This window comes from Saccostrea echinata, unplaced genomic scaffold (assembly GCF_033153115.1).
Source record: "Saccostrea echinata isolate AGI-Se365-2 ecotype Australia unplaced genomic scaffold, CSIRO_AGI_Sech_v1 ptg000001l, whole genome shotgun sequence".
Taxonomy (NCBI): Eukaryota; Metazoa; Mollusca; class Bivalvia; order Ostreida; family Ostreidae; genus Saccostrea; species Saccostrea echinata.
In genome coordinates, this window is record NW_026889750.1 from 43,269,634 (window position 1) to 43,281,326 (window position 11,693).

Genomic DNA, 11,693 nt, shown 5'->3' on the forward strand with positions numbered 1-11,693 from the left:
GAATCTCTGTCGGCTTGAAGAAAACTTCAATAAAGATGTTTAACCTGTATAAGTGGGATTTGAACAGAATTTCAAAGTACGTTATAAAATTACTTACGGTAATACCCCCAGAATGACCACTCGATCAGCAATCACCAAGGATTCTTCTAGAATGTCAAAAATTGTACAGTTAACAGTAATTTGCTACATAAAGCTAATCTTGAATTAACGCATTTCTACCATTTCTATAATCATACTCATATCCGTGGTTTAGTTTTATTAAATCAAATGTAATTTTTAATATTATGTTACACCTGTCTGATTATCATCTTTTTCATCATAATTTCCCCTAAAAATCAATTCAAATCGAGGAAAAACACACAAATAAGTAAATAATTATAAACAAATTAGATTTCTTAAATTTCTAACTTGGAAATATTGTACAGGAATTAGACAATTAATTACATTTTATGACTTAATATAAAGTTTTATTTTCTTTACTTGACTGTTTAGTCAGTTTGTACGACTGTTTAGTCAGTTTATACGACTCTATAGTCAGTTTGTACGAGGATTGAACCAAAACTAATATCACTAGCGATTTAATTCTTTCAAGTAGGAAGTCATCAACAAAACTACATATGTAAACATGTAATTTTCTCTATTTTGGCTGCTATCTGAAAATTTAATTCAGATATATGAAATATGATGATAACGAATTCGAAGATTATTCAAGCTCAAAAGTCAATTGAAGTAATACAAATTATGTGTAGGTTTTCCCATCCAGCTATCGATAAGACATATCATGTACTAAAAAACAGAAACAAAGGTCCATTCAGTTAAAAAGTAAGTTTTATTTGTCCATTTGTTGTTGATTTTAACACCTTTGATTGCTATGTATTTAACATTCCTATCTGCGAAAAGTCAAATACTTTACTGTTGTTGAATTGCACGTTAAGGGCGGTTTATTTATTCAAAATTTTGTGTTGGCATCTTTACTTTGAATCATATTATGAAAATGTAGTTTTGTATTTACATTTAATATGTGATCTCCACATAGTTTGAGTATTAGAAAATTCAGTTTTCTCATACTTCAGTACAGACCACATATATTTTATCATTGATGTCAAACCAAGCTTTAAAATGAAGCGATTACTCAAAAATTCATTAGAAATGACATAAAAATCTGGTGGAAACAAATCATTAAAACTAGCGATACAAAAAATAAAGACCACATTTTCTTCCAGACAAACTATTTAATTTATTGAAGGGGTGAGACCGTCCTTCCCCAATTCTTTATTCATTTTTTTTTAAATACCTAAAGCGTACGATGGCTTGTTGTTGCATAGGAATGGTGACAAGGGTTTTATATTATACAGTACGACTACAGCTCTTTTGCACGTGAAAGATCTAGCAACATACCAGAAAGGAGGATACAGGATAAATAAATCACTTTCTTAGAAATACAACTCAAACATTTAGGAATTTATGTTTATGTCATGGGCAAATGCAAACAAACAAATTTAAGATCTGTCAGCACAAAATTTCAAATAATTATAACTCAAAAGTTTAAGAATTACTTTCAACACACAGAAATCGAACCGACAACATAGTGTTTGATTATCCTACTGAATGTCGTGATATATCATTGGAAGGAGCGGTAATTTACGAAAATTATGCAGACTTTATGCAGAAACAACCATACACTTCAATTTATGTATAACTCCAAACCATTATTTTCAATGGTTTATTGGATACAGCAAACTAACTTTAGTCTCATGAAGAAACCTATTCCCTTCAATTGATAAATATGATAAAAAATAGGAGGTGGAATTAATTTCATTCCCTTTCAAAATACAAGGCAACCCAAGAAATGAAAATGGCAAGTTAGAAGCTTCTAATCTTCTTTATTCTCACAGTTCCCTTCCAAAGGATAAAATTCTTCAAAATCACGTTTCAGTTTCAAATACTTCTAATATTCCAGAGAGCGGAAGTAAAATTCCAAAATTCCAAATATACTGAACAAAGATACATTGTAGGATCCAGTAAATGTTCCAAGAATCCACTATCTTTGTTACAAAAATATTCACTGAAGGAGAAACTTCAGTTGTACTTCGCTACAAAATATTCAAAAAGTGGTCTAAATCAAATCTGAATTCTTAAAAACCTAAAAGAAATTTCAAAAAAAATTAAAATCACAAAATTTTACAAAACCATAAGCATCAAAACGTATAATGTTTCTCGCTTTATTTAACCATTCCTTACTTTCTGACATCATAGACAACTGCTTCTCCGAAAAAAAAATTCTGGATCTTTCATATGTTGTGATTTGTCATTTTGAATTTTTTATGACCCGTTCACAGATTTGTATTTAGTTGTATCAATGTCTTGATATTTCATTCTTATGATTAAGTTTTCACTTGAAAATTTCAAAGATGATGACGTAGACTTTCTTCTCTGCTTATTTTGTGCATTTCCCAAGAAAGAGACATTAATTTTCACATAAATCTAGCCTTTTTCTTGTGTAAAAGATATTTTGTCATTTGTAGTGAAATTCTATGAACTTTATTAAGTCTTGAATTCTTTATTAACTTAGGGGGAACATCCATGTTACACACAGAAAACCATTTTTCCCCTTTTAGATACTTAAGGTATTAATATGCATTAGAATATTAATCCTACTAAAAAATAATTATGAGAGAGAATTGTGCGTTTTTAATTGAATTTTCAGAAACTTTTATTCAAATTTACATATACATGTATATTAATTTTTTCCGACTAATCGATGGTAAAGTATAAAAAATGAGCAAGTAGATTAAAAACCTTTCAAAATTACATTCTCTGAACTTTTAAACCTTTTCATTGCATACAATATAATTTTCTCTAACAGTTTTCAATAAGGTGTGTCTAATACTAAACATCTTATAAAATAAAAATAAGTTATGGTCCTACATTTCAACCTGGGTATTCAAACTTTTTTATTCCTTCTTTGTCTACTTGCAATTCGTTTATTGATAATATTGTAAAATCTGTAACCCTCTTTATTGATCACATAACATAATGTTACCGTGCATATTGATTTCTCCTACCTTTACACTTAATACAGAATGTTTTCTTTTGTTTTCTTTTTCATCTTAAAGAGGTGAAATATGCTGGGCTAAAAGTTTTGTCGTTTAATGTTATTGAAATTTAACCACTTGAGAAGTTGTTCGCTCCTACACGAATATAAAACAAAATTCTTTCAATTTCTGTTATAATAATGTATTTTTACCAATGTAACATAAGATTTCAGTATGGCATTTTTTTAATTTTTAATAGAAATGAAAAGCTTTAAAGGGGAGAATACACGGAGGGCTGCACTTCTGATTCTGTGTTTTAGAGTCCATGACCAAGAGCGCCATGTCAGGTTATGATTGTATACAAAGGGTTGAAAAGGTTAAAAAAGCTGGAAATAAGAATATAATTGATGCAGAGTTTAAATCAATTAAAAACTTTTTATACAACATTATTTGATGAAGTTTTGAAAATGGACATTTTTGCATGGCATTTTTTCACCTATACCAAAGGACGGATAAAATGCTTATATTAATTTATTTTCCACTGGTCCAAGCCCATTGTTCCCCAAATGCAACCCTTGGTTCAGTCATATATATATATATATATATATATATATATATATATATATATATATATATATATATATATATATATATATATATATATATATATATATATATATTTATAAGGAATGTTTTTAAGTTTTGTGTGAGTTTTTGGTGTGTAAATCACACAGACTTGTCACGTAGGCATATTTCATGATATACTCCGTATATTAAAGTGTCATCAAAATTTAAAATTGTATCAATATCCTTCAGGGTAAAATTTTGTTTTGAAAAGTTTCATATGATTAGAAGGTAATGATTCATATGAACTGATAAAAAAAAAAATCAAAAAGCATTCAAACTATCACAATAACCTATGCAGTTGAAGAACTTTACACTGTTTGACGTTTTTTGCAGAAATGTATCTTAATATGTTAATATAAGCAGCATAATAATGTGCCTGATATAAATGTCAGCAAAATTGTGGATAAAATGCCTTCATAAAATTCCAGCTCCCTGTTCAATTGTAGATGAAATGCTAAAGTATCAATGCTTTCTCGCTTTTTTCTCTTGCAATATGCTTTAGATTATTTTTATTGAATGTTGTTCTAGTTTCCACAAGAATGTAGCATGCAATTGTGTTTACATTCTGATGTCACTGAGAAGTTTGACATGGCAGCTTCAATAATTTCTGCAAGGTATTCAAATCTGTGAATATTATCAGCTAGAGTGTTTAGAGGCCATTACTCTCTGAATGAAGTAAGTGTATTTTCCAGATCTTAGAACTTTATATTTTAGTAGGGAAGTGTAATGTTTGATTGCCATATTCTGTAAATTAATAGCATTCCTGATTTTATACGATGCTTGATAAAAGTTTTCAAGTCAAATACTTCTTGTAATGGTATTGTTAGCCCGGTTCCCTTTTTTTTTATATCAACTAATATCTGTTAATGTTTCATCTTCAATTTTCCAATTTCCTTACCTAGAGTAAAGTGTGACACACCCTCAATGCATTCCTTCTGTACATCTGCAGATTCTATTTCCTACATACCAAGTATTACCAAAACAGCCTTGAATTAACTTTTTTTATACATACTTACATACATACATACATACACACACACACCCTCACACACACACACACACACACACCCACCCACCCACCCACCCACCCACCCACACACCCACACCCACACACACACACACACCCACACACACACACACACACATATATATATATATATATATATATATATATATATATATATATATATATATATATATATATATATATATATATATATATATATATATATATATATATATATATATAATTTTCATCCTCAACAACCTCCAAACACTATACTCATTTTTTTTTTTAAAGATTATGCATAAATGCATGAATTAATGTACAATCCAAAACAATCAGAAAACGTCATTATAAGTTTAAAATGCGCATCCGATGCATCAAAATTCGTAAGATTTACTTTAAACACCTGATGTTAAATATTCATACTCTGTGCTCTATTATTCTGAAAGCACTAATTTCAATGAAACCTTTTGTGACAAGAATACAGTGATTGATGTCTTTAATTTTTTTTATGTAATTCATTACGTGTTTTAAGATGAAGTATGTCGTCCGTATTCAGGAATCTTTTTAAACAAGTCACATGAAGTTGTAATTATGATATGCACAAAAGCCACTGTACGTGATTGGGATGGAATTTTAATGAAGTTTTGACATTTGGTTTATTAATGTTTATCAATTCATCGCCTTAGCTTGTTTATAGAATCTCAAAGACCAGTCTTTAAGCAGGTATTTTGTGCATTTTGTTATTATGTGTATTTTAATTATGGCTATTTAGTCAGAAAATAAAAAAGGCTTCTAGGAATATCAAACAAAACTACAATTTGTACGTGTCTGTTGAAAAGAAAACATGTTTACAGTACCTGTTTATTTTTAAATTTCAGAATGCAGTATGAAATTTCGGTGGAAACTGTTTCTGACCACGTTAGCGATTATTTACCTGTTGGTACTATTTTCTCTCTATACACAATTTCATGGACCTCTGGCGCAGCTTGGATACGATAGGCCCAAGTACCAAACTGAACAGCTTGGATACGATAGGTCCCCGTTCCATACTCAACTAGTGCATAAAGTTTCCAAAATTGACAAAAAAGTAACTTTTCAGAAATTGTATCTACAAAATATCAATATTTCTCAGGACAGTACCTTGAAAGAATGGTCAAAAGCAGAAACTTCTTTCTGCGAAAACAGATTTAAGGGGTTTGCCCATTTATTTGCCATATTAAGCGACGTTTTCCTGGATCCTTCCTTTAGCGCTGGTCCTCCAGGTGGAGAAGAAATCAAAAATGTTATTAATCAGTCAGAGGAGAAGGAATTCTTAATACTCAAGCCCGGTTATTTTCAAATCCAGTGTAAAAATAAGAATTTCCAGTATATGTTTCCAAGAAGTGATCACCTAGCTAAATGGATTTCGGCTTTGAGACCTGCATTAACATTTACCTCACTGGAAGAAGATGTTCACAATATTACAATAGCAGTGACGCGATATGAATACACCAATATATATCACACTATGACGGACTGGTACAATGCATTTTTGATGCTTTTATTTTTTAACATGGAAAGTTTAACTGCTAACATTTTGTTTGTAGACAGTCATCCACAAGGAGGCTTAGATTCTGTCTGGACTACTTTGTTTGGAGAATTCATACGCGCTGGACAGTTAAAGAAACCTAAGCATTTTAAATCTCTGATATGCAGTATTCAGGGATACAGAAGTCCAATGTATGACCATTTTTTGCCAACTCTACCACATATTGAATCATTTAAACATTTCTTTTTGAGTAAACATAACATTCCGTTGACAAAAACACTAAATTGTGATAAATTATCCATTCTTTTTATTTGGAGGAGGGACTATGTTGCGCATCCCCGAAATCCGAAAGGACTTGTAAGTCGAAAAATAAAAAACGAGAGAGACTTACAACAGTTTTTACAAAAATTTTACCCTACTCACTCCATTGCCAGCGTACAAACTGATAAATTGTCTATGCAAGATCAGCTCTCTGCAATTGCAAACACTGATATTCTCATAGGAATGCACGGAGCAGGCCTAACATTGGCTTTGTTTCTACCAAAACATGGGGGTCTTATTGAACTTTATCCGAAATACTGGTCTTCCGATAATCACCATTTTAGGGCTATAGCTCGATGGCAAAATCTTCATTATAGACACTGGCAAAATTTGGATGGTAATAATGAATTTCCCGATCATTATACACACATACCTCCTTCTGTGATACAAACTCACGTGTCAGCAATTATAAATGATATGTGCAAATCTAAAATGAAAGTAAAATGATTAACATTTATGTATACATACATTATGAATATGAAATATTTTCAATATATGTCCAAAAAAAAACTCTATATGAGTGTATGTTTTCATTTTTTCTGTTGATATTTTGATTCCAATTTAATTTTTCAAATAAGTGTAAATTAGAAGCTTTTAAGCGCTTGCTATCAAATGTCATATGCTCCATCGTCATATACGTCGAACTCGGAAGAATTGTTTAATGAAATTTACCTCTTGTTAAATATATTTTTTCTTAAAAACGATAACAGGTTTCATATGCATGATGATTTTAAAGGGGAGAAATGAGAAAGAATCATTTTAGTTTAAATTAACATTTATAAATATTGAAACTTTTTAATTTTCAAAATTATGAAAATCCTCACTTCAATCAACAAAAAGTGCAAATAGTATGGTGTATAAAGGTACAATATTATGCAAGTTACAGGATATATGCGATAAATTTTGTGATTTAGATGAAAAAGTCATGTGATTGATATTCCAAACTATGTGATTTATTTTCGATAATTGTTATTTTTTGTCAACTTGTCATTCATTTCACAAACTTGTATTCATGATTTATGGAGATAACGAACAGTAATCAATCTCAAAAGTTGATTGAAACAATACAACTTGGGAGAAGAGCAACACGGACCTCTAAAAACAGAGATGGGATCAGGTGCCATAGAGGAGTGAGCATCTTCTGTCGACCGGTTGTATCCGCCGTGTACTCCTTTTCATGATCGGACAAACGGAAAATCTGTAGACAATCAGCTTGTCATTCAACTCATAAACTTGTTATTCATATGCAAAAATGAAATGTGAATCAATTTCTGAAATATGAAAACAAGATTTCGAATATGAATATAAAAACTTATCAAATATAAATCATTAGATTTTGCATATAAATCACAAGATTTCGCATATATATAACAAGTTTATCAAATATGAATAGTTTTTTTTTTTGGATTTTTTAAAATTATGAATTACTTTTTCGAATACAAACACAAGCTTTCTAATAAGAATCAAAATATTTCTAATAAAAACACAAGATCTTGAGTATAAATATCATTAACTTTTATCAACTATTATATAATAATAATGCAACATTTACACGCCAAAGTTTGAATCAAAATTTTGTATGAAGTTAGGAGACTGTAAAGAAAATTATCATTTACCCCATACAGTTCATTGTGTGTGTGATAGATCACAAATAATGGGTGTGTATAGATATTTAAACAAAACATTGCATTGTGGATTTTTTCGCTTCAATAAATTTTTTGATCTAACACCAAGGCATTAATTATTTAAATTTCATTACCAAACTGGGTATAAAATATGGAATTTTCTACGTAAAAGTATATCATTTACAATCCCATAACACCTTTAAAACTTTTAGTTATTAATGACTTCAATACTTTGGAAGTACACTGCTGAAAACAAATTGAAGCAAAAACATTTAAAACATTTCAAACTCATCCGTTCAATGTACTTTTAAAAAATGATTCTGCCTTGTCTACAGGGAAATATTAACTATTATCAAGTTTGAAACTTACTTAAAAAACTATACGCAACATAAACTGAAAAACAATACAGTCAAACCTCGTTATCTCGAACTTAATGGGACCTAGAAAATACTTCGAGATATCCAAGAATATTCAGGGTTAAATACTTAAGGAATAAGCTGTTGGGACATCAAATCAGTTCAACATATCCATATAGTATTCGAGATATCGGTGTTTGAGATATCAAAGATGAACTGTAAATATATTAATAATAATCAACAATAAAAGTCATAAGGATAATGTAATGTTTGTTGCTAGCTTTACTGAAATTTCTCTTGCGTTTAATTCACAATATATAGTCTTATTTTAATAAGTGGAAACAGCTCAGCTATTTTGAGAACATTAAAGAATTCTGATTTTTTTTTTTCCATTTATAAATAATTTTAAATGATTTTTAATAAATTTTGATAATTCTTTGAAAATTGCCATTGCTTAAACAGAAGCAGGAAAGTATTTGCTACCTTGACTAATCAGTAAGTAAGAGATTAAAAAGAGGTTAAACTGTAAACACATGAAGACTACATGCACGAGTTAAAACTGATCATTTCTACATACATTCTGTATTCTTTACAACTGTCTAGAGGAAATATGCAGCTTCCTTATCAAGTGTTGTCTTGAAAAAACAATATTACAGTCTACCTTTGCAAAATTAAATTACACATTGAAAATCACTGGATGCATTGTGAATATGTCAGACTATCACATACATGTATATACTTTCGCATTTTCATTATTTTTGCTTTAAAGAACGTGGTGTTTTATAATGCCATTATGACCCTTCACAAGACATACAAACTTCGGCTACAGCACAGTCATTTTTATGCTCTTTGCATTGTTATTTTAGTCAGGACAGATCATATTAAGAGAAGCTCATTATACACAGTGACCGTCAAGGTTCATGGAGCACATGTATTTCTAAATAGTTTACGTTCTAAAGCATCTATTGTTCCTTGTATTTGAATTCTAGATTTCTAGTTTTCTAAATGCATAATGCAGGTAATGTCAGAGGTATTTCTTATATTACAGATGTCAAATAAAATTTCTTCTGAAGGTGATTACATATAATCATCTCTCAAATAAGAGAGCACCTCAATGTTAGAGAGTATAAAAAATTGGAAAGGATGTCTTTATATTGTTTGGTGTACGTATATTGTTTTACGTGCTTTCAATCTTTCACTCATATAAAGACGTTACCATATATCGATGAAGGACTTCAAATTTATACCTTTACTCGGCACTCAGGGCCATTGAGCAGTGATGAAAGATCTTAATTATGCAAAGGTCTTCCGCTACACTGGGCGTGAATTTTTTTCCACTTCAAAGTGCCAAGCGTTCGGTGAAGAAAAGTTGCTACCTATTTTTCATCAACTTGGGTCAGTCACAGTTGAGTTTTAACCCGTGATTGTGATGACTCTATGGAACAAAAGGTCTAGACAATAATAATAATAATAATACAATCTCAGGAAATAGCACCAGAATTTAAAATCGATTCAAGGATTTTTTAGAGGAATATCCTAAGAAATCTGTTGCACTGTTAAAAATTTATTTAAATGTAATTCAATGATAAATGTAACAGAACACCGGTCTTTGTTGTATTTTGACCCATTTCCAAAGGCATTTTTGTCTGGCCTGCTTTAGAAAAAATGTTTAGTAGTTTTTGATTAGTTTTTCAATAAGAATATTCTAGAAAAGTGTTACGTAAGGGAGGTCTGTCCTAGGGGATAAAAATGGGGGAATCAAACAACATGGATAACAATTTCTGATATATTTCATTAGTTTAAGTGCCTTGTCATTGAGCTGAAAGACTAACTCATCCAGTTAAGTTGCCGCCGTCAATTCTCTCTCATATCCTGTTTCCCATTTATTTTACTATTTATCATTTTTTAGGACTTAATAATTGAATTCATTTACCAATTTTACTGGATGTGAGCTTGTATAAACTATGCCTTTGAATGAAAAAAAGCTGAATACACTACAAGGGAACTATTTGCACAACACAAATATATTACTTACGCTTAAGACTAGATAATATTTACTTTTCCTCGGTGACGACGAAAATAATTGCTTCATCAAAAACTGTTGCTGCATGGCTGTTGCTTCAATGTCAATAACTTAAAATCTTGGGTTTAAGTATAATATACATGTAACTACTGTATATACGATTTTCAAAAAATAAATAAATAAAATAAAATAAAAATAGAATATGATAAATTTAACAGTTTCGTAACAAATTGTGAAAACATCAGAGATGGGATCAGGTGCATTGGAGGAGTAAACATCCCCTGTTGACTGGGCAACCCTCCCGAGTGCTCCTGGTTATGATCGGGTAAACGGAGAAATCTGTAGACAATTCAGTTTGAAAATACACATCCCGAAAATAGTTGTTGGTAACAGATGAAATTTTTATTTGTTCTTTAAATTCAGCATTCACATCACAGATGAAAAGGGAAACTAACACAGAACAATGAAATTTGAAAGCGGGTGAAACTAAAGATGCAGATGCTAGAAATTTTCCTTCTCATTGCCTTCACCAAATGTTGGCGACATATAATAAAGTATTTTCAGTTTCTGATGAAATCTGCGAGGAGAGAATGCTTTAATTCAAGTGAGAATAATATTGTAGGCCTTTCAACTAATTTTTCAAGTTACATATATGATAAAAACATTTGATAGAAAAATTTATAGGTACTTGAAATTATCAAAATAGAACATAATCTATTCATACATTGAATTAAATCATTAAAAAATCAAATTATCTTCAATTGATATGTACGATGCTCTGTTTCAAGGAGAGGTAACTCAAACGTGAAAAACTAGTCAAAAATTGCCGATTTATGAGTTATCGTTTATAGGAATTACATGTAGGCTGCTTCAACTTGTATTGTTATGTATACAAAAGTGTTCCTTGTATTGTTGGCCAAAACAAGGAAAATATCTTCACGCTACCTTGAATAATGGGATCAAAATGAATGGGAAACGGACTATATTCAAAATTTATAACTCTCACTGACAGTTGTTATGAAGAAGAAAATATAACGACATGTTTTTGTGTGTGTGCATTGTTGTGCTTCTTCTATAAAGATATATATTTCTACAATTAAATGCAATAATTAATTATCTAATTCTTTATACTAAGCACGAAGAAGAACGACAAAGTATCAAAAGAATAA

At 30.3% G+C, this 11,693-nt stretch overlaps 1 protein-coding gene across 2 annotated transcripts; it reads left to right on the forward strand.

Annotated features, from left to right (window-relative positions):
• Positions 1-4,321: 4,321 nt before the first annotated feature.
• Positions 4,322-7,191, forward strand: LOC133179728 (uncharacterized). 2 transcript variants are annotated; one of them, XM_061314433.1, is made up of 2 exons: positions 4,322-4,337; positions 5,550-7,191. In XM_061314433.1, the coding sequence occupies exon 2, from the start codon at positions 5,558-5,560 to the stop codon at positions 6,965-6,967; it is 1,410 nt and encodes a 469-aa protein (XP_061170417.1). In that variant the 5' UTR covers positions 4,322-4,337; positions 5,550-5,557; the 3' UTR covers positions 6,968-7,191. The 2 variants fall into 2 exon arrangements, with proteins under 2 accessions (XP_061170417.1, XP_061170409.1); XM_061314425.1 differs by lacking the exon at positions 4,322-4,337 and adding an exon at positions 5,379-5,394.
• The last annotated feature ends 4,502 nt before the right edge of the window (positions 7,192-11,693 follow it).